The sequence below is a fragment of the Erinaceus europaeus genome, chromosome 16 (assembly GCF_950295315.1).
Source record: "Erinaceus europaeus chromosome 16, mEriEur2.1, whole genome shotgun sequence".
Lineage (NCBI taxonomy): Eukaryota > Metazoa > Chordata > Mammalia > Eulipotyphla > Erinaceidae > Erinaceus > Erinaceus europaeus.
This window is the reverse complement of record NC_080177.1, coordinates 20,837,936-20,861,541: the sequence shown is the minus strand read 5'-3', so window position 1 is coordinate 20,861,541 and position 23,606 is coordinate 20,837,936. Positions and strand designations below refer to the sequence as shown.

Here is a 23,606-nt window from a genome sequence, read left to right as displayed (position 1 = left end):
GAATGCTTGGTCAAGACTATATAAAAATCAAATCTGGGAGCTGGGCGGTAGTGCAGCGTGATAAGCTCAGGTGGCACAAAGCGTAAAGACCGGCATAAGGATCCTGGTTCCAGCCCACGGCTCCCCACCTGCAGGGGAGTCGCCTCACAGGCGGTGAAGCAGGTCTGCAGGTGTCTATCTTTCTCTCCTCCTCTCTGTCTTCTCCTCTCTCCATTTCTCTCTGTCCTATTCAACAACGACGACATCAATAACTACAATGAAACAACAAGGTCAACAAAAGGGAATAAATAAATATTTTTTAAAAAGGGCAACAAAAGGGAAAATAAATAACATTTTAAAAAAATCAAATCTTAGTTTTATCACTGTATGTCTCAAACATCAAGTGTACTGCCCCCAATGTATACTACAATCCAGTTATATTTAGGGAATCTATATAGTGTCCATAACTAATACTTGACTCTGTCTCAGTGACAAAATATCAGAACAGGCGAACATGCTGGTTCATCTCGAGTCAAATAGGAATCTCAGAATGAAGCCTGTTCTCCAGTACCTGGGTACCTGCAGATGAGGCATGTAAAGGATTTCCTCATCCGCACAGCCCGTGTGGTAAAAGAGCATACATGGCAGACACTGAGCGGCGTGTCTCCAGGAACAATGACTGATAAACACATCACACACTCCTGGATCATTTCTCCTCATGCATCTTGTCCAGGGTCATAAATTCCATTAGATGGTCTCTGTAGAGTGTTGATTCTTTCAGTGATCTTACTAAGTGTCTCTTCACCAAAGTGTGATGCTGGTAAAATCTGCATGGGAACTGAACTGGATCGGAGCTGGAAGTTCTTCCTCAAGTGGCAGTAATGTCTCTTCTTCCAGCTCAGTGCTCTCCCCAGAGCTGCTAGTCACCTAACTGGACTCACACTTACGGATTATGTTGTCATCAGAGGTGAAGGCTTGAACTAGTTCCCCATCGTTCAACTTTGTAGTCTTGCCTTGTTTTCTGTTCTGGAAGTGCTTGCAACAGGTGTTGTCACAACTCTTTGTTCCTCTCATCAGGATCCAGACACACAGGGGAGACAGCCTCTTATACTGATGTTGCTGTCACAGGACTCTGGAATTAAGGTCATTACTTTGCAGAGTCTATAGATCTTTTTAATGCAATTTCCATAACACTCCACTGGAAATATTTGAAGTCTGATTTAGACTTATTTTTTAAAATATATATTCTGATGTAGTCATTTCACCTGATTTCCACCTAGACAGTTTAAGCAGGTATCATAAATAAAATGCTAGGATCTAGGGGGTCGGGCGGTGGCGCAGTGGGTTAAGCGCATGTGGCGCAAAGCGCAAGGACCGGCGTTAAGGATCCCGATTCGAGCCCCCGGCTCCCCACCTGCAGGGGAGTCGCTTCACAGGCGGTGAAGCAGGTCTGCAGGTGTCTATCTTTCTCTCCCCTTCTCTGTCTTCCCCTCCTCTCTCCATTTCTCTCTGTCCTATCCAACAACGAATTGCGTCAACAAGGGCAATAATAATAACCACAACGAAGCTACAACAAGGGCAACAAAAGGGGGGGGGAAATGGCCTCCAGGAGCAGTGGATTCATGGTGCAGGCACCGAGCCTAGCAATAACCCTGGAGGAGGAAAAAAAAAAATGCTAGGATCTAGTCCTAACATGTAGATGAATAATCCATGCAATTTATTAGTTGCTACAACTAACTGAATACTAATAGGAACTTGGATTTTTTTTTCCAGTTTTGTGAATGAATCTCTTTCTCTACTATTACATTTAAGGATGATATTATGTCAAGAACTAGCTGGTTTCCTGACATTTCACCAGTGTTCACTTTTGCCTTGCTGCACATTTTATTCTACTACATCTTATAAAGTCAGACACATATGATTTTTAAAAAAATACTAAGTGTTTTGGGAGTTGGGTGGTAGCGCAGCGGGTTAAGCGCAGGTGGAGCAGAACACAAGGACCGGCCTAAGGATCCTGGTTCAAGCCCCCGGCTCCCCACCTGCAGGGGAGTCGCTTCACAAGCGGTGAAGCAGGTCTACAGGTGTATCTTCCTCTCCCCGTGTCTGTCTTCCCCTCCTCTCTCCATTTCTTTCTGTCCTATCTAGCAACAATGACACCAATAACAACAATAATAACTACAACAACAATAAAAAGGGCAACAAAAGGATAAATATATAAATAAATAAGCAGAAATGTTTAAAAAAATACTAAGTGTTTTATGTATATGAAAGTATGAACTTAAAAGACTATTGTAGTAAAAGATAAAAGGACTTGAACTACTTGATGAAGTTACTGCTTTTGGAAAATAATATAGTTGTATCTAACCATGATGTTACCACATTAGAGGAGAAAGAGTAGTACACTTCAGCATTTCTGTCATATTTTAGTTTTAAAGCATTCTTATTAAAAATGCACATATTGGGGCCAGATGGTGGCACTCCCACTTGGTTGCACATGTTACAATGCACAAGGACCCAGGTTCAAGTCCCCAGCCCCCACTTGCAGGGGTTATACTTTGTGAGTAGTAAAGCAGTGCTGCAGGTGTCTCTCTGTCTCTCTCCCTTGCTATCATTCCCTTCCCTCTCAATTTCTGGCTGTCTCTATCCAATAAATAAAGATAAAAAAATTAAAAAGAATAAAGTTAAAAATGCACATATTTAGTGATAATATCATATATGAAATTGGTATGGGTTAAAGAACACATGTTAATTTCTCAGGCTAGAATTTGAAATATTCCTTCTTTCTCAACAGTGAATAGATCAAAATGAGCCTTGGTTATCTAGAAAGCTTTTTTCCAGACTCTAAATTCTATGGGTAGTTGTTGAATTTCTGTTTAGTGGGGTAAATTATTACTTACTACCCAACTATAACAAAAAAATGTGAGAACCTTGATTATTTTAATGCTCTGGTCATTAGTAAGTGTTACTTAGTGGTAGAAATCTGTTGCTCAAACTGAGCAAAGCAAGGGATGGAGGACCGAAAATGATCCGTAACATGAGAGCCTGTGTAGATAGTTCTGCATCTTATTGTCCCAAGTACTTTTTGAAGACTTAGCTCTGGGAATGGATGCAATGTGGCAACAGAACTGAAAGTAAGGTGAAAGTGTACCAGAGATAACCTTGAAACATTTTGCAGCTTGCTTGGAAAATATCCCCCACTATGCCTGGTATTCACACTGCATGTACCCTTCTTTAGTCACTGAGCATTGTAGTAAGTTCTTAGAAACTGAAACTTTAAGGAAAATGGCATAATGAAACCAGATCTTTTTTTTTTTCTTTCCTCCAGGGTTATTGCTGGGCTCAGTGCCTGCACCATGAATCCACTGCTCCTGGAGGCCATTTTCCCCCTTTTTGTTGCCCTAGTTGTTGCAGCCTCGTTGCGGTTATTATTGCCATTGTTGACGTTGCTTTTGTTGTTGGATAGGACAGAGAGAGAAATGGAGAGAGGAGGGGAAGACAGAGAGAGAGGGGAGAGAAAGATAGACACCTGCAGACCTGCTTCACCGCCTGTGAAGCGACTCCACTGCAGGTGGGGAGCCAGGGGCTCGAACCGGGATCCTTACACCGGTCCCTGCGCTTTGCGCCACGTGCGCTTAACCCACTGCGCCACTGCCCGACTCCCTTAACCAGATCTTTGAATAGCAAAGACCTCAAATTCACTAAAAATGAGCTGGATTAAAAAAAATTATTATTATTATTTTGCTCCTTGATTTCACAATATGAAGATGTTGAACCAAGAGAAACTTGAGGGCCTGTTATGATTTCTGCTAGCTTGCTTTATTTTCTTATAACAAATAGCATTGGAAAGTAATCCCAAAAGAAAAAAAAAATTTCTTGCCACCAGTGTTACAGTTGGGGCTCAGTGCCCGCACAACAATTGATAGAAACAGAGAGAGAGGGAGAGAAAAAGAGATACCTGCAGCACTGCCCCACCACTTAAGTTGTTAATTTGGGAGGCTTTAACCCAGGTCTTCACACATGATTGATGTATGTACTCTACTGGGTACAGAACTGCTTGGTTCCAAAAGAAATATCTTGCCTGTTTTGAGTTTTTTTTGGGTTTTCTGTTTGTTTGTTTGTTTGTTTTTAGCAAAACACTGATCGGCTCTGGCTTATGGCAATGCAGGGGACTGAACCTGGGACTTCGGAGCCTCCGGCATAACCATTATGCTATCTACCCCCACCCTGATTTTCATATATATATATATATATATATGCCTCCAGGGTTATTGCTGGGGCTTGGTGCCTGCACTATGAATCCACTGCTCCTGGAGGCCATTTTTCCTATTTTGTTGCCCTTGTTGTCATTATTATTATTGTCATTGCTGCTGGTGTTGTTGGATAGGACAGAGATAAATCAAGAGAGGAGGAGAGAAAGACAGACATCTGCAGACCTGCTTCACCACCCGTGAAGTGACCCCCCTGCAGGTGGGGAGCCAGATGTTGGAACCCAGATTCTTAATGCCGGTCCTTGCGCTTTGTGCCATGTGCACTTAATTTGCTGCACTACCGCCTGACCCTAACTACTATATTTTTTAACCCATCCTTGTTATTTCTTTCACTAAAATTTAATTTTCCATTTTACTTTCTCAGGAACCTAGATATTTTGGCTTTGTGTATTTTATAAAATTTCTTGGGAGTCGGGCTGTAGCGCAGTGGGTTAAGTGCAGGTGGTACATAAGGATCCCAGTTTGAGCCCTGGCTTCCCACCTGCAGGGAAGTGGCTTCACAAGCGGTGAAGCAGGTCTGCAGGTGTCTATCTATCTCTCCCCATCTTCCCCCTCCTGTCTCCATTTCTCTTTGTCATATCTAACAGCAAGGACAGCAATAATAACTACAACAATAAAACAACAAGGGCAACAAAAGGGAATATATAAAATAAGTATTTAAATTATTTTCTTTAAATTTTTTGTTTATGAGGCCTCATGCTTGAGAGTTTACCACTTTATGTATTACGCCACCTTCTGGGCTGCAATTTCTTTTTCTTTTTTAAAGATTTTATTTACTTATTAATGAGAAAGATAGGAAGAGAGACAGAGAGAACCAGACATCACTCTGATATATGTGTTGCTGGAAATTGAACTCAGGATCTCATGCTTGAGAGTTCAATGCTTTATCCATTCTGCTACTTCCCAAACCACTAGTTTCATTTTTTAAATAAAAGATAATTTTTTCCATGGTGCCAAGACTTGATACTTGTGTGATTCCACCATTCCTAGTGAGCTCTCCTCTTTTTGTTTTATTTTATTTTTTTATTTCCAGATAGAGATGGTGAAGGAGGAGAGAAGAGATCATCACAGCACTGTTCACTGCCATACATTGTCCTCTGGTGCTGTGCCCGGGGGAGGGTACTCAAAACCTGGTCCTTGCAGTGGTAAACTGCGCACTTTAGTGGGTAAGCTATTTCCCAGCCCAAAATAAAATAAAATATTAACTAATGAGAGAAAGGGGGTGAAGGAAAGAGAACGAGAACCAGAGCATTACTCCGGCAGGTTTGATCCTAAATATCAAACTCAGGACCTCATAATAGGCCTTAGTGCTCTACTCATTGTACCACCTCCTGGGCCACTATAAAATTTCTTTGAGATACTTTTTCCCCCCAAAAGGGTGTGTGTGTGTGTGTGTGTGTGTGTGTGTGTGTGTGTGTGTAAATATGCATGTAGATATATAGATACATAGAGAGAGAGAGGTACACAGTGAAAGAGACACTAGAGTACTTACTATACAGCTCTGTTTTGTGGTTGTGGTTGGTGCTGGGGACCGAACTTGGGGCCTTTGAGACCTCTGCATGTAAATCCTGTGCTTTTACATGAACTGCCTCCCTGGCCCTAGAGATGCTTTTATTTCAATTTATTTTTGTTTTGAAGCTAATTTGTTTTGCAACCAGTTGGTTCTTGTCTGGATCTAAATTGTGAACTCTTGTTTTGAAGCAAAATTCTTTCTCGTGTGTGTTTTGAACATGTTATAATTGCTGATTAAAAATAATAAAATGGTCAATAAAAATCAGAAATATTTTAATTGCTTTATATAAACCCACATCTAATTTTTCATAAAATTACAGGTTTATTGGATTATCAGGAAAGTAATTCTGTAGGTCTTACACATGACAGTTGTGAAATTTTACTTTCATACTAAGAAGTAAGCCTAAATTACCATTCTTACGCCAATCCTTGTGCTTTGCACCATGTGCGCTTAACCCGCTGCACTACCGGCTGACTCCTAAATTACCATTCTTGAGAGCTTGTTTGGAGGTTCTAGCAGGGGAGCGCAGCTACTCGTATACCCTCGACCGAAGACCGGTCCGTCTCTATTCGGGGAAGGCCGTCCTCTTCGACCGAGCGCGCAGCTTCGGGAGGGACGCACATGGAGCGGTGAGGGAGGAAGGGGACACCCGCCTAGCCAGCCAGATCAGCCGAATCAACCCTGGCGATCAATGGGGTGACAGATATCGCAGCCAGATCGCCCTCACATCCAATTACCATTCTTAATTCAATTTCAGTTTCAATTTTTATCATTTTATCTTATTTCATTTTAATAAGAATCAAAGTTACTAAGAGTTAACATGTAAAAAAGATAAGAAAATATATGGTGGGAGGAATAATGATTCAATACACTTATTTTGGACATACGGAAAGCTAAATATTGAAATACTGTACAGTCATCTTCATTGTTGTCCTTATGTCAGCTAATTACTAAAAAATGAAGTGTAGCAACATTTAGTGAGCATTTAATGTTTGTTGATTTTTATCCTTGAAGTTTTACTGATCTGATTTTATATAGTCGTGGTTCAGACATGAAATATAACCTTTGCAGGAGTGTAATCTTTTAAACCAGATTGGATTTTAGGTACTTTGATCTTGACATAGTATTTCCAAAAGTTACTAAGATAACATTGTTTGTTTTTGTCTTTCCTGTAAACATTTATTCAAACAAATTTTATTAAAAGAATTAAAATTGTATTCCCCACATAATAAATGGATTAGAAATAAAGGGTATAGGGGTGGGTTAAGTGCACATGGCATCAAGTGCAAAGACCAGCATAAGGAACCCGGTTCAAGCCCCCCCCCCCCCCCCCCCCCCCCCCCCCCCCCCCCCCCCGGCTTCCCACCTGCAGGGGGGGTCGCTTCACAAGTGATGAAGCAGGTCTGCAGGTGTCTATCTTTCTCTCCCCGTCTCTGTCTTCCTCTCCTCTCTCCATTTCTCTGTCCTATCCAACAACAATGAAATCAACAACAATAATGATAACCACAACAATGATAAACAACAAGGGCAACAAAAGGGGGAAAAATGGCCTCCAGGAGTAGTAGATTCATGGTGCAGGCACTAAGCCCCAACAATAATAACCCTGGAGGCAAAAAAAAAAAAAAAGAAGAAGAAGAAGAAGAAAAAAGAAAAAGAAATAGAAGTGGCCGGGGGTGGTGGTGGTGGTGGCACACTGGATAAAGCGTTGGACTCTCAGGCATGAGGTCCTGAGTTAAATCCCCAGTACCAGAAAGATATCTGGTTCTTTCTCATTAATAAATAAATAAAATCTGAAAAAAACTCTCTTCTCATAAAAAAAGAAAGAAAAAGAAATAGAGGGTATATGCAGATATCTATTTTATATTCACATATAAAGAGAACTCAGCTACAACAACAAAAAAGTTTGGGTTCGAAATCTACTTAATTAAAAGATTTGAAAAGAATAATATAAAGAATTTTGCTGATACAAGTACAATCTAATGCTATTATTGCCTAACTATAGCTATGCTGAGATTTTCTGTTATTATTCAGGTGTCAGCATTTCTATTATGAACTTAAATTGTAGTTATGGGAATTTACTGTAATTTATAGTTTGAATAAAACATGCCACTGTTTTTTTTTACTTCAATTGCAAATGTTAACACAATAGAAAAAAATACAGCACACATTTTAGATTTCTAGTCATATTAAGTAGCTTTTTATTTTTGTTTTTTAATACTTTTTAAAAATATATTTATTATTTATTATTGGATAGTGACAGGAATTGAAAGGGGGGAGGAGATAGAGCAGGAAAGAGACAGAGCGACACCTGCAGCCCTGCTTCACCACTCATTAAACTTTCCCTCTGCAGGAGACCAAGGGGACCAAGGGCTTGAAACCTGTTAAGTAGATTTTTATTTAGCTTTTTTCCAGACTTCCGGGGAAGATGACCCCACCAATGTGTCCTGGAGCCCCGCTTCTCTAGAGCTTTGCCCACCTAGGGAAAGAGAGAGGCAGGCTGGGAGTATGGGTCCACCTGTCAACATCCATGTTCAGAGGGGAAGCAATTACAGAAGCCAGACCTTCCACCTTTTGCATCCCACAATGACTTTGGGTCCATACTCCCAGAGGGTTAAAGACTAGGAAAGCCCCACCTGCAGGGGAGTCGCTTCACAGGCGGTGAAGCAGGTCTGCAGGTGTCTGTCTTTCTCTCCCCTCTCTGTCTTCCCCTCCTCTCTCCATTTCTCTCTGTCCTGTCCAACAATGACGACAACAAGAATAAGTGCAATAAAACAACAAGGGCAACAAAAGGGAATAAATAAACAAATAAATATTTTTTAAAAAGACTAGGAAAGCAGGAGTCAGGCGGTAGTGCAGCGGGTTAAGCACACGTGGCACAAAGCGCAAGGACCGGCTTAAGGATCCCAGTTCGAGTCCCTCCCTACCTGCAGGGGTGTCACTACCTGCAAGTGGTGAAGCAGGTCTGCAGGTGTCTTTCTCTCCCCCTCTCCGTCTTCCCCTCCTCTATTTCTCTCTGTCCTATCCAATAACGACGACAACAATAATAACTACAACAATAAAACAAGGGCAAGAAAAGGGAATAAATAAATATTTAAAAAAAAGAATAGGAAAGCTATCAGGGGAGGGAATGGGATACAGAGTTCTGGTGGTGGGAGTTGTGTGGAGTTGTACCTCTCTTACCCTATGGTCTTGTCAGTGTTTCCATTTTATAAATAAAAGTTAAAAAAAAAAAGGAGGGGGAGTCGGGCCTTAGCAGCAGGTTAAACGCAAATGGTGCAAAGCGCAAGGACCGGCGTAAGGATCCCAGTTCAAGCTCCCAGCTCCCCACCTGCAGGGGCGTCGCTTCACAAGCGGTGAAGCAGGTCTTCAAGTGTCTTTCTTTCCCCCTCTCTGTCTTCCCCTCCTCTTTCCATTTCTCTCTGTCCTGTCCAACAACAACGACATCCATAATAACTACAACAATAAAACAAGGGCAACAAAAGGGAATAAATAATAAATAAATACTAAAGAAAATAAATCTAAAAAAAAAAAAAGGAGATGTAGATCTGGGCAGATAGTATATGGCTATGCAAAAAGAGCTTCCCACTTGAGGCACCAAAGATCTCAGGTTCAATCCCCAACACCACTAACTATAAGCCAGAACAGAGCAGTGCATTGTTTAAAAATAAAATTACATGTACTTATCTAAAACTTTAGAAGAAATTTCAGAAAACTGAGTAGTTATTGTAAATACTCAGATTTATTTATTATTTCATTAAAAAATATTTATTCCCTTTTGTTGCCCTTGTTTTTTTATTGTAATTATTATTGGTGTCATCGTTGTTGGATAGGACAGAGAGAAATGGAGAGAGGAGGGGAAAAACAGAGAAGGGGAGAGAAAGACAGACACCTGCAGACCTGCTTCACTGCCAATGAAGTGACTCCCCTGCAGGTGGGGAGCTGGGGGCTTGAACTGGGATCCTTATGCGTATCCTTGTGCTTTGTGCCACACACGCTTAACCCACTGCACTACTGCCTGACTCCCTATTTATTTAATTTTTTACCAGAGTACTGCTCAGCTCTGACTTATGGTTGTATGGGACTTTGGAGCCTTAGACATGAGTCTCTTTGCATAACCATTGTGCTATCTACCCCCACCCAATACTCAGATTTTTTATTTTTTTTTATTTTATTTATTTTTATTTTTTATTTAAGAAAGGATTAATGAACAAAAACATAAGGTAGGAGGGGTACAACTCCACACAATTCCCACCACCCAATCTCCATAACCCACCCCCTCCCATGATAGCTTTCCCACTCTCTATCCCTCTGGGAGCATGGACCCAGGGTCGTTGAGGGTTGCAGAAGGCAGAAGGTCTGGCTTCTGTAATTGCTTCCCCGCTGAACATGGGCGTTGACTGGTCGGTCCATACTCCCAGTCTGCCTCTATCTTTCCCTAGTAAGGTGTGTCTCTGGGGAAGCTGCCAATACTCAGATTTTTTAAAATTATTTATTTTAATGAGAGATAACAGAAAGAAACAGAGAGAGGGAGAGACTAGAGCACTGCTTAGCTCTGGCTTATTGTGGCACTGGGGATTGAACCTGGGCTCAGAGCATAATTGCATAATTGCTGTTTCTCCAGCCCAGTACTTGTAGACTTTTACATGATATGAGTATTTATAGTTAATCAAATACTTGCTCTTTTTTCATTAATTTTATTTATTTATTTTCCAAAACTCTGCTCACCTCTGGTTTATGGTGGTATAGGACATGAACCTTAGAGCCTCAGGCATGAGATTTTTTTGCCTTCCATCCCTCACATGCTTTTTCTTCATACAATTATTCAGCTTACAAATTGCTGTCATCCTCTTGGGCACATGGTCAGCCGTTCCCCAATCTTTCAGTCTTTTAGTTAGAACTGCCTAGATTTGGGGAGCAATGTTATACAGAGGGGAGTTTCTTCACCCATCTTTGCACCACTAGCTGGATGATACCTTTCCTTGCTACCTCATTTTCTTCTATGTATTTGGTGATCACCTCAGATCAAACCATTGAACAGTGGAGAGGTGGAGTTTTGTGGTAGGAAGAGGCTTCACTTCACAAAGGGGTATTTGTTGAAATGGTTGCCTACAGTTACATAATACATTCTGGTTCCCTGAGCATGGGCACGAGGACTCTCACAGAGAGTCATTCTCTAGAAGAAGCTACCCACCACAGCAGTGAGTTTGATCTAAGGAATGTCCAGACTCCCTTGACTGAGACCAACTTCTGTCCTCTGTCCATGGTTGTGGCAGTTCTACTGTTGGACAAGTGGAAATTATTCTGTCAGGTGGTAAATAAAGATTGTTCTATTTGAGAGCCAACATAATGGAAGGCAAAAGTGTAATGGTGTATGAAAGGTTATTTGATACATTAAAATGAATGAAAATACCAATAAAATAATTGAAATTGAGGATCATTTACAACTTGGAACTGTAAGAAAGCCAACATTTATGTACTTCTACATTTGGTGTGTCTTTCAGCAGTTTTTCTAGATCTCACTCTGTTTTATGAAACTGATTTTCCAAAAGGAATTTTCTGAGTTTCATGAATTGTTTTATTAGACACACGTTATCTTAAGATCTGTTGGTTAAGATATGCTGGTTCTGAGCACTATTTTTAGATAATGCATCTCTCTTTTCACCTGTAAATTTGGTAGGTTGTAGTTCAAAGAAAAAATTCAAGCTGCTACTGTAATGTTAATCACAACAGTCTATTTGACTTTTTGCATGTACCATATACTTTATTAAACATCAAGATCTAGATTTATCTTTAGTACACCTCTAGAGAAAGGAAATAAAAGCCTTGAAGCTCATAATAGAAGAACGGTTACAAACAGATAAAATAACACTTCTGTTTAGCTATGCATTAGAAGCACTTTTCACTTCTTGCAAATGTACTTTCGATAAGGATTATTTATTAGTATTCTTAGTAGAAACAATGAATATAACTTTCTTTAACCTCACTGTACTTAGAACAGAACTTTTAAAAGGGTCAATCCTGGGAGTCAGATTAAGCGCACATGGCGCAAGAACCAGCATAAGGATCCTGATTGGAGCCCCCGGCTCCCCACCTGCAGGGGAATCACTTCACAGGCGGTGAAGCAGGTCTGCAGGTATCTATCTTTCTCTCCCCCTCTCTGTCTCCCCTTCCTCTCTCCATTCCTCTCTGTCCTATCCAACAACGACGACATCAACAACAACAACAGTAATAACTACAACAATAAAACAAGGGCAACAAAAGGGAATAAATATTTTTTTTTAATTTTAAAAAAGGGTCAATCTTGAAACTTCATGTTTTTCCAGGTTAGATATGATACGATGGTAAGATACGGTTATGAAGCAATGGAAACTTCCCTGATTTCTGAGATCTACCTGTCTTCTATGTGTATGTGTGTCACTTGTCTAAGAATCTAAACTGCCTTTCAGAGCCAACTCAGTTTAACTCATTGCTGTTCCATTAAACAGAATGACAGTGTGTACCTTTGAAACTTCTTCATTTTCTTATTTGTTGCATAATGAGGTTATATAAATTATGCCTTTGTTTCTGTATTTTGGTTATCCTTTTAGTGTCTTTATCATCCACTGTTTCCTTTAGAAGACAGCTGCAGATTATCCCAATTTCTCATCAGTAAGATTTCATTTTCAACATAGGAATACTGTGCAAAGTGACAACTGTGCCTTTTACCCAGCTCTAATACTTAACTTCTTTTGTCAGGAAGTGAACTGATGCTGTCTTCTCTTTGTCTTATTCCAAGTTGGGGCATGAGATTTTCCCTGCATTAGAAGGTTATTGAGACCTGAAGCCTGGGAAGGTAAGATGCCAGCATGAATACTGTGCGTTTAGAACTTTGGCTTAGTTGAGTGTCTGGTGATTTAAGACTATAAGTCTTCCCAGCTGTCCTTAGCTTATGATCTTGCTAAACTCTTCAGGCTTTCCAAAACATTAGTGAGAACTGCCTATTATCTGAAAGACTCTTTAATATCATTTGTTATTTATTCATGAACTTTAATTGTGTGTGTGTGTGTGTGTGTGTGTGTGTGTGTGTGTGTGTGTGTGTGTATAGACTTAGGGCCTCACATGAGTGATTTTACTTCTCTGAACCACTTTTTCATTCAGAGAAAGAGAGGGAAAGACACCGTAACACTCGAGCATCCCCTGTTGCCATAACATCTCCCATGTGATGCCAGGGTTTATACCTGGGCCACACACATAACAAGAACACATACCTTACCTTGTGAGCTATTTCTCAGGCCCCTAAGTATACTTTTATAGTAATGAAATTATTTATAATGAAGGAGGAACTTACATACCATTTTAATGTATCACAATATTTATACATACATGTACTTTTTAATTTTCTTCACTGGAGCACTTGTCAGGTCTGGCTTAGAGTGATGCTGGGGATTGAACCTGAGACCTTTGGTGCCTCAGGCAGTGAAGTCCTTTTGCATAACCAATGTGTTATGTCTGCAGACCCTTTGTGCATATTTTTAACACCAAGGACCATAGTATGATGGACTACAAAAATATATGTATATACCTGAATTTTTGCTGATAGTTTTACCTTTTCCTCCTTTATTTTTTATTTTTTTTAATATTCATTTATTTCCTTTTGTTGCCCTTGTTGTTTTATTGTTGTAGTTATTATTGTTGTTATTAATGTCATCGTTGTTGGATAGGACAGAGAGAAATGGAGAGAGGAGGAGAAGACAGAGAGAGGGAGAGAAAGATAGACACCTGCAGACCTACTTCACCACTTATGAAGCGACACCCTCTGCAGGTGGGGAGCCAGGGGCTCGAACTGGGATCCTTAAGCTGGTCCTTGTGCTTTCTGCCACCTGCGCTTAACCCGCTGCACCCAACTCCCAATATTATTTTTTTAATGCAGTGTCAGGGTCTTGTGCATGAGTGATACCACTGCCTTACCAAAATTTTCATTCTTCTTTAAAATTTTTTTTTATTTATTAATAAGATAGGAGGAGAGAGAGAAAGAACCAGACATCACTCTGGTACATGTTCTGCCAGGGATCAAACTTGGGATCTCATGCTTGAGAGTCCAGTGCTTTATTTACTACACCATCTCTCAGACCACAAAATATTTATTCTTAAAGAGAGAGGTGAGAGGTTGTGATACCATAGCACAGCTCCATCATCCATGGAACTCCTCCCTCTTGCTATTCATGGGGTTCTTACGTGGTGCCAGAATTCAAACCCAGGACCTTGTGCATGGTAAGGCATATATTCTGCCAGATAATCTATCTCTTATCCCCTGTCCTTGATCACTTAAAAAAAAATACTGTAACTTATTTTTAGAGAAGCTTGAGTTTCCTGGCTTTTTCCCCCCAGCTAAAGTAAAGAGTTGAAATATTTATTTTGTTAATATAGAAAAAGAAGAAAATAGTAACATTTGGCACAGTGGATAAAGCATTGGACTCTCAGGCATGAGGTCCTGAGTTCAATCCCCAGCAGTACATGTCTGGCTCTTTCTCTCTCTCCTTCTATCTTTCTCATAAATAAATAAAATCTTTAAAAAAAAAAAAAAGGAAGGAAGGAAGGAAGAAAGAAAGAAAATAGTAACATTTTTAAAATAAGAAGATTTTACCTAAGTACACTGGTGAACCAAGCAGCTAACGGCATTTCTCCCAAATAGTCTTCGCTGGAAATTAGCCAGTGCCTGCATTCAGTAATGAAATGCCTGTCTTAAATTACCACTGGCTATGCTCGTTGTTGCTTACTTCACTTGTTTTGCTTTATCTTATTTTAATAACTGCTTCAAATTTTCAGTAATTTTCTTAGGCTAAAAAAAACAGTAATTCACAATAAAATTATAATTCTATACATAATGATAATTGTGAATTATTCTATGTGCAGAATATTTTATTCATTTAGATTCAGATGTAATCTGCAGTACATTTCAGTATATAAATTACCTGGTTGATAGTTTTGAAAGAATTCTTTACCCTCCATCCACAAAAAATGGCAGTGGTTTAGTGCTTTAGATTATACTAACATATTTGAAGTGTAATTGCTGGGTTTTAGTCAATAATATCATATAAATCACATTAACAAGTTGTTTTAAATGATAAATATTACATAAGCATCTCTAGATATTATTGAGAGTCTAATTGATGTTTAACAAAGCTTTACTAATGATATTAGCTAATAAGAAAAGGCAAAGATTCCCTGAGTTTTTTTGGCCTACTGAATCTAGCAGGAGTTTCATAAAATGTTGGTAGGTGGGGGGCGGTCGGTGGCACAGCGGGTTTAGCGCACATGGCACAAAGCGCAAGGACCGGCTTAAGGATCTGGGTTCGAGCCCCCGGCTCCCTGCTTGCAGGGGAAGTCGTTTCACAGGCAGTGAAGCAGGTCTGCAGGTGTCTATCTTTCTCTCCCCCTCTCTGTCTTCCCCTCCTCTCTCCATTTCTTTCTGTCCTATCCAACAACAAAGGACATCAACAATAGCAATAATAGCCACAACAAGGCTACAACAACAAGGGCAACAAAAGGGGAGAAAAATGGCCTCCAGGAGTAGTGGATTCATGGTGCAGGCACTGAGGCCCAGCAATAAGCCTGGAGACAAAGAAAAAAAAATGTTGGTAGGTTTGTGTATTGCTGTGTGGCCCAGTTACTAAAGGAATACAGACCCATTTTATTAGTTCGTGTTTCCTGAAGACTTGGTTGGTTGGTTGGTTTGTTTGGGCTTTTTTTTTTTTGATGGGCTTTAGACTGAACTTTGAACATTGAATATTGTAAGAATATTGGTCAAGTGGGAGCCAGTTTTGGTATGTACCAATAGCATACCTTTTCTTTCCAAGATAGATCAGCCCAGGTGAAGTGACATTGATGCTGCATCTCCATTAGATTAGTGAATTCTTTTGTGACATAAACTTGTTTCTTGTTGCTGAGAAATACTCAATAATGATAGCATACTTATTTATCACCATCCTCTTGACCTTCTCTGATTATACTTTTTCTTTGGCATTTTATTCTTTAGACCAACACTCAGTATAAACATGGCCTTTGTAAAGTGACTTTAATTTTAGTTTCACTTGTGTTGTATTTCCATGTTCTAAGTACTTTTAGATGTTGCTTCGTTTGATTCTGACAATAGCTCTATGAAGTTTCTAAAGCAGTGTTGTCATTTTGTTTTTTCAAACTCTTAGAGACTTCCTTGCCCAAAGTCACTTAGCCAACAAGTTGGGGGAGATAGTATAATGGCTATGCAAACAGATTCTCATGCCTGAGGCTCTAAGGTCTCAGGTTCAGTCCCCCATACCACCATAAGCCAGAGTTGAGCAGTGCCCTAGTTAAAAAAAAAAAAAAAAAGACTGGGGAGGCAGCATAATAGTTATGCAAAAGACTTTCATGCCTGTTGCTCTCAGGTCCCAGGTTCTGTCCCTAACACCACCATGAGCCAGATCTGAGCAGTGCTCTAGTCTTTCTGTATCTTTCTCATTAAAATAAAATAAATAAAATATTTTTTTAAATGAAGTTAAATATTGCTATGTTTATATGACTAAAATTTGTTCTGTGATCCTTGACTGCTGTAGAATCCAGTAAAAGTATTTCATGCTCAATGTACTAAAAGTAGAATCTGGGTGAGTGGACAGAGTGCTTGGGGTATTTAGCAAGAAAACCAAGACATAGAACTTGGATTCAAAATGTTTTTAATATTATGAGAAACTTAATTTTATTTATTCCCTTTTGTTGCCCTTGTTGTTTTATTGTTGTCGTTATTGTTGTTGTTATTGATATCGTCGTTGTTGGATAGGACAGAGAGAAATAGGAGAGAGGAGGGGAAGACAGAGAGGGGAGAGAAAGATAGACACCTGCAGACCTGCTCACCGCTTGTGAAGCGACTCCCCTGCAGGTGGAGAGCTGGGGGCTCGAACCTGGATTTTTAAGCCGGTCCTTGCACTTTGCGCCTCGTGTGCTTAAGCACTACTGCCCGACTCCATTGCATTCTAAATTTTTAGAGTTTCTCACCTCATTGAACATTTGTACCTATTTTCAGCATCATCTTTCAGTTCCAGGAGAATTTACATAATCCTTGGTGCTTGGTGGCACAACTGTTTGCCATTTGGCAATCTGTTTAGAAGGTTCAGAAATACTTTAACAAGAGAGTTACATAAAGATGAAGAGTACTTAGTCTGGTAAAATGCAGGTGCAGTAACCTACCATTCTTGCCTTGCTTCAGCCAGAACTAGATCTTCTTAGTTCGCCTTTATCTGCCCTTAAAGGATGTAATCATGTTTGCTTAATGGCTAATATTTCTGCAGTAACTGAGGTCGTAACACTTTTATAATGTTCTGTGGCTTTAAAATTAGAATTCCTGTACATTATCATTGACAGACATCTTTTACTTTTTGGTAAGATAAATCTGAAAATTCAAAATTCAAATAGGGCAGTCATTCCTACTTCTTAGAAAACAGCTTATTATTTAAACTTCTCTTTACCTTTCTATAAATTCTGACTTGACTAGTTTTTTTAAAAAATAAGATGTGTTTTCTCATGGTTCTGCTTTATTTAAAGATACCACTAGGATTTTACTTTCCCACAAGAAAGTGTGTTTGCTTTGCTGTAAGACAACAAAACAAGACACTAGTCTTCACTGGGTTTCTGTGATAATAGCTTTCCTCTTTGTTCTACATCCTCATGTGACCTACATTTACACCATTCCCTTGACTCCTTCCAACTCAAAGTATTTGTCATCCAGATAAAAAATTTTAAAGTTAGTTACATCAGATAGTTTGTCATCACCTTCCTTGAGTTTCAGTCTTAAACTAAATTTCTAAACCAAAATTTAAGTAATGAGTTTGTAACTTTAAAAAACAATCTTAATTTTCAAGAATTATACTGTCTTGTTTCAGGGTTCCCCCCCCTTTTGTTGCCCTTGTTGCTTTATTGTTGTTGTAGTTATTATTGTTGTTGTTGTTATTGGATAGGACAGAAAGAAATGGAGAGAGGGGAAAACGGGGGGGGGGGGAGAGAAAGACAGACACCTGCAGACCTGTTTCACTGGCTTTGAAGTGACTCCTCTGTAGGTAGGGAGCAGGAGGTTTGAACTGGGATCTTTGCGCCAAGTCCTTGCACTTTGTGCCATGTGCGCTTAACCCGCGTGCTACCGCCTGACCCTCGGGCTTATTTCTTTAGGATTTTCCCATGTTTTCCAGAATGGAAATTGTACCCTATTGTGGTCCAGGAGGTGGTGCAATGGATAAAGCACTGGACTCTCAAGTATGAGGTCCTGAGTTCAATGCCCAGCAGCACATGTACCAGAGTGATGTCTGGTTCTTTCTTTCCTCCTATCTTTCTCATTAATTAATAAAGTCTTTAAAAAAAAAAGAAAAGAAACTGTACCCTACTTAACATTATTTCAAGACCTAAGAGTTGTTCTAAATTATAGTGGGAATTTTTCTCAGTATGTAAAATCTTTTCTTTAAAAATCCTCAAAAATCAGAAACAGTTATCGCTCCTTGAATTCATTGTTTAAATTAGAGAAATTTTATATTTGTTGCTTACATTTTTATTGCATGAAAGAGAGCAAGGTAGTATTCTGTCCTCAGTGACCTTATTTTCTCCTTCTTGTTTGTAAACCGTGCGAAGGGTCAGACTCAGAGGCTCACATATGGAAGGCACGTGCTCTAACAGAGTCAGCTCCCTAACCCCAGTTTGTCACCATAGAGATACCTTTGCAAACTAAACTTAGAACCTTTTTTTTATTATCTTTATTTATTGGATAGAGAAAGCCAGAAACTGAGAGGGAAGGAGGTGTTAGAGAGGGAGGGAGACAGAGAAACACCTGCAACGCTGCTTGATAATTTGAAGTTTTCCTCCTGCAGGTGGGGACCAGGGCCTCGAACCTGGGCCCTTGCACATTATAACAAGAGCCTTTTTTTTTTTTAATGTTGCTCTGGAAATGAACCGAATGTCATTGCTAATACTAAGTGGCCTCCCTAGACCAGTTCTTTTCATTCTTTATTTTAGAGGGCAGAGAGATCGAGAGGAGAGACACCCTATTACCACTCCACCATCTTTAGAGCTGCTCTGGTACCACCCATGGTGCTCCTCTGTGGTACCCAGGCTTGAAGGCAGGGCCTCATACACAACCGGGCATGTTCTTTACTGGGTGGGCTGTTGCCCATTCTATGTCTTTGTGTCTTAGAATTTTTTTTCTTTATTTGATAGGACAGAGAGAAATGGAGAGGAGAGGAAGAGATAGAGAGAGAGATAGAGACACCTGCAGACCTGCTTCACAACTTGTGGAGCTTCTCCCCTGCAGGTGGGAAGTAGGGGTTCGAACCCTAATCCATGCGTATGGTAATATGTACACTTAACTAGGTGCACCATCACCGAGCCCTATCTTAATGTATGGGTTATTCCCTTTTCTTCCTTAGATATTTGTATTAGGTACAAACACACAGAGATACACACACATGACTATATGCATTTTTTTTTTTAGAATATGGGATTTAGAAAGAAATTATTTTCATTGGGTGGGGGGGAATAGCATAATGGTTATGTAAACAAACTCTCATGCTTGAGATTCCAAGGTCCCAGGTTCAGTCCCCGACACCACCATAAACCAGAGCAGAGGAGTGCTCTGGTTAAAATTTTTTTTTTCATTTAATCTCTTTTTTATTTTCATACTTACTTAATTTAGCTAATCCATGGAAGAATAATTTAAACTTTAGGTAGTTGTGCTTCCACCAAACATTTCGACTTCCGTTTCAGTCTACTGCTCATATCTTACTTTTCCTTTCTGAGTCTGTACTCCCCTTTTCAATAGTTTGAGAGAATAATGACCGACTTTTAACCTCTTGCCTCCAGAGGAAGCTGTAGCCATAATACGAGTGCCTCAGAAGGAGGTTCATGAAACGCCCTTTATATGTGCATTAAATACAGTTGATTCCTGTGCTACATCTTGGTTTTTCCCCTTATTTACTTGTTACTGATTTACTAGGCTATCACATTAATTAACAAAGCTTTTCCAGTAGTTCTTTCATATATAACTTTTGAGCCCTGAATTGTTAGTAACTTAAGATGGAAGAAAAGGAAGTACGATTTCTCTTTTCCTTCCTTTTTTCTCTCTTTCTTCCTTTCTTTCTTTCTCTCTCTTTCTCTCTGTCTTTCTCTCTTTTTGGCCTTCAGGGTTATTACTGGGGCTTGGTGCCTGCACTACAAAGCCACTGCTCCTGGAGGCCACCTTTTCCCTTTTTTTTTTGCCCTTGTTGTTTATCATTGTTGTTGTTGTTGTTGTTGTTGGACAGGACAGAGAGAAATTGAGAGAGAAGGGAAAGATAGAGAGTGGGAGAGGAAGACAGACACCTGCAGACCTGCTTCACCACTTGTGAAGTGACCCTCCTGCAGGTGGGGAGCCGGGGCTCAAACCAGGATCCTTATTTTGGTCCTTGGCTTTGTGCCATGTGCGCTTAACCAGCTGCGCTACCCCTCGACCCCCAGAGGTAAAATTTCTAAACATTTTATAGGTTGGATCCAGGTGAAGAGAAACATTAATTTAGTAGGATCATTGTTTCTATATTTGATACCCACTTTAATAATGGGGGGGGGCTGCTGGAAGCATGCCTGGTTGAGTGCACACATTACCATGCTCAAGGACCTGGGTTTGAGCCCCTACTCCCTACTTGCAGGGGGAGCTTCATGAGTATTGAAGTAGGTCTTCAGATGTTTCCCTTCACCCCTCCCCTCTCAATTTCTCTGTCTTATACAATAAAAAAGGGGGGAGGATGATTCCTGGGAGTGGTGGATTTGTAAAAAATAAAATAAGAAAAAAGGAATATATATGTATATATACACATACAGATGTCTAATTCAATAAGTTAACAAGCTCTTTTTTAATACAAAATTATAGATGTGAAGTTTACTTTTTTAGTTGCTTTATAAACAGTGTGCTGTTCTTTATTTTAACTGTAACTGTTAAGTATTAAAAATTAATCTGGTGGTAAAAGGTGCAATTCTTATCTCTCTCTGTTTTTTCTTTTTCTTACTTTTTCTTTCACCAGGTTTATCACTAGGGGTGTGGTGCCTGCACTCTGACTCCACCACTCCCTGCAGCCATTTATTTATTTATTTATTTGTCTTTTTTATTTTCTCATAGTGACAGAGAGAAATAAAGAAAGTGAGAGGGAGTGAGGGAGTGAGAAAGAGACACCTGGAAGAATGCTCTACTTTTCATGCAACTTTCTCTTTGTAGGTGGGGGGCCAGGGGCTTAAACTTGGGTCCTCAATATGTTTGCATATGAACCCAGGATCTTATATACAGTAAGGCATGTGCTCTATTGGGCAGACTATCTTCTACCCTAAGACAAGTACCTTTAAACCCCTAGTTACCCCCGGGTATAGCAAATTTCAGATATATTTTTATTAAGTGTGGCTAGTTATATCATTGACAATCCAGAAGATAAAAGGACTGAATATTCTATAATTTCTCTGGAGTTTCTAAACAATTAGAAAACTGGAGAAGGAAGGTCGCAAAGACTAGACTGTGTGCTAGCTTGTTGATCGCAGATGTAGCTCTGTGGGCATTGTAGTATAACATCCTATTCTATGTTTATAAGATGGAAAATGTGTCTCCTTTTTTTCTTCATGGTAATTGAGACCCTTCAGATTTCTATACTAGTTGATCGAACAGAGAACGCAATTCTTTATCTATGATTTCATTCTATAGATGCATTGAAAATTATACAGGAGCTCGTTGTGAAGAGGTTTTTCTCCCAAGCTCCAGCATCCAAACTAAAAGTGACCTGTTTGCAACTTTTGTGGCATTGACTATTCTTCTAGGAACACTTATCATTGGAGCCCTGTACATCCTCTGCAGGTAACTGGAACAGAAACAGTGCTAAAAAAAAAAAAAAAAAAAAGGAATGCATAAAGTAATTATTCTACCAAGTAGTTAGTACAACCATTAGTTCTGGGCATTTTCCCAGATCCTGTTTTCTATTTAGTTATCTAATACAGTTTTTGTAACTAAGTTAACAAATCATTTCTAAAAGGATCTTAAGCAGGCTCTAATATTTCACCTGTAAGCGAGTGACTTCGCAAGCGGTGAAACAGGTCTGCAGGTGTCTATCTTTCCCCCTCTCTGTCTTCCCCTCCTCTCTCCATTTCTCTCTGTCCTATCCAACAACAGTGACATCAAGAACAACAATAGCTACAATAATAAAACAACAAGGGCAACAAAAGGGAATAAATAAGTAAAATTTTTTTTAACTTAGTAAGTTTAGGAGTTAGCTGGTATCTCATCATCATCAGTGAATGTTTATTGACTGCACACTATCTGCTCTCTTTAGTACATGTGAAAAATGGAAACTGGAGCCAAGGGCAAACTTAACAGAGAAGTAAGAAGGCATTAAAAATTCAGATTCCAAGAAGTAACTAAGTAAAGCTGTTTTTCAAAGCCCTCATTTTTAATTACTTTTACACTATTGAGTAAATTAAAAATTGGAGAGACTGCTGTCATAAAATGTGATGCTATACATTTTATTCCAGATATATAACTTAAACAATCTGTTATAGCTCTCATAATCATAGCATCTGACTACCTCAGAGAGAAAAGCTTAAATATAAATTCATTGTATTTCTCAAAGATAGCCACAATATCTTCCATTCCACAGGTTCTTCTACAATTTGATGTTGTGACTCTTATATCAAGAGGTGGATTTTGTTGTCAGCTTTGACCATAGAATGCGGAGAAAGTTGTGCTATTTGACTTCAGGACATAGCCTTTAAATGACCTGCAGCTTCTACCTGTTTCCACTTCTAGTTGGAATGCTCTCTCACAGAACCAGACATTATGTTGTAAGAAGCCTACACAGAATGAGAAGAGCCCCAGGTGGCCTCTCACAGCCATAGCCAGTGTCAGCTACTAGCTATTGGAATGACTCATTCCAGAAATCTAGCTCAGGTGATTCCAAACTTAGCTGCCAGTTGACTGCAACTGGAGAGACCCCAAGCAAAGAAATGCCCATCAGTTCTCAAAACTGTATGTGAAATTAGGTAACCAGAATCTTTGGGATTAAGTTTACTCTTGATTTTAAATTATATTCAGGAGAAAAATCTAGGTAATGACCTATCATTCCCATCCTATCCCTCAAAACACTTAGTTAATTAGCTCATCAGCGTAATTAGCTCCCTCATTAGCCATTCTAGTGCTTGGTTGGAAACACAGAATTTTCATTTGTTATTAACTGGATGATAAATACTTTTCGTAATGCCAGTTAGAATAGGCTAAGTTGGGAACTGGGGTGACAGTATAATGATTCTGCAAAAGACTTTCATGCCTGAGGCTCTGAGGTCCCAGGTTCAGGCCCCACTACCACCAAAAGCCAGAGCTGAGGAAAAAAAAAAAAAAAAAGCCAGAGCTGAGAAGTGCTCTGGTTTCTTTATCCCCCCTCAATCTTTTTTTCTGCATCTCTGTCATTAAAATAAATAGAAGTTTTATTTTATTGTTTTGTTTTTTTTTTAATTTTACCAGAACACTGATCAGCTCTGGCTTATGGTGGTACAGGGAATTGAACCTGGGACTTTGGAGCCTCAGACATAAGAGTCTCTTTATATAACCATTGTGCTATCTATCCCCACCTAATAAAATTTTTTTTAAAGAATAAGTTGACTGTAGTAGCTATTAACACTAATAATCTGATCACTTAAGAAAGACTTTCTTTTACAGTATATGATTTTGGTTGAGCAACAAGGCTTTGCTAACCAGTCACTTGGAGTCTCAAGCTGGTGGGACAATCACTGCCTTAAATACTGTTGGCTGTTTGCCAGAGGGAAAAAGCTTTAGAGGCTCTCTTAGTTGAATT

The 23,606-nt window shown here is 39.5% G+C and overlaps 1 protein-coding gene across 5 annotated transcripts in view; it reads left to right on the top strand.

The window, feature by feature from the left end:
- NRG4 (neuregulin 4) overlaps positions 1-23,606 on the top strand; it is a 93,808-nt gene that overhangs the window by 49,552 nt on the left and 20,650 nt on the right. For all 5 annotated transcript variants that reach the window (XM_060174706.1, XM_060174702.1, XM_060174704.1 and 2 more), the window contains one exon: positions 21,470-21,619. In XM_060174706.1, the coding sequence (XP_060030689.1) occupies positions 21,470-21,619 (150 nt within the window). The remainder of the gene's footprint in view (positions 1-21,469; positions 21,620-23,606) is intronic.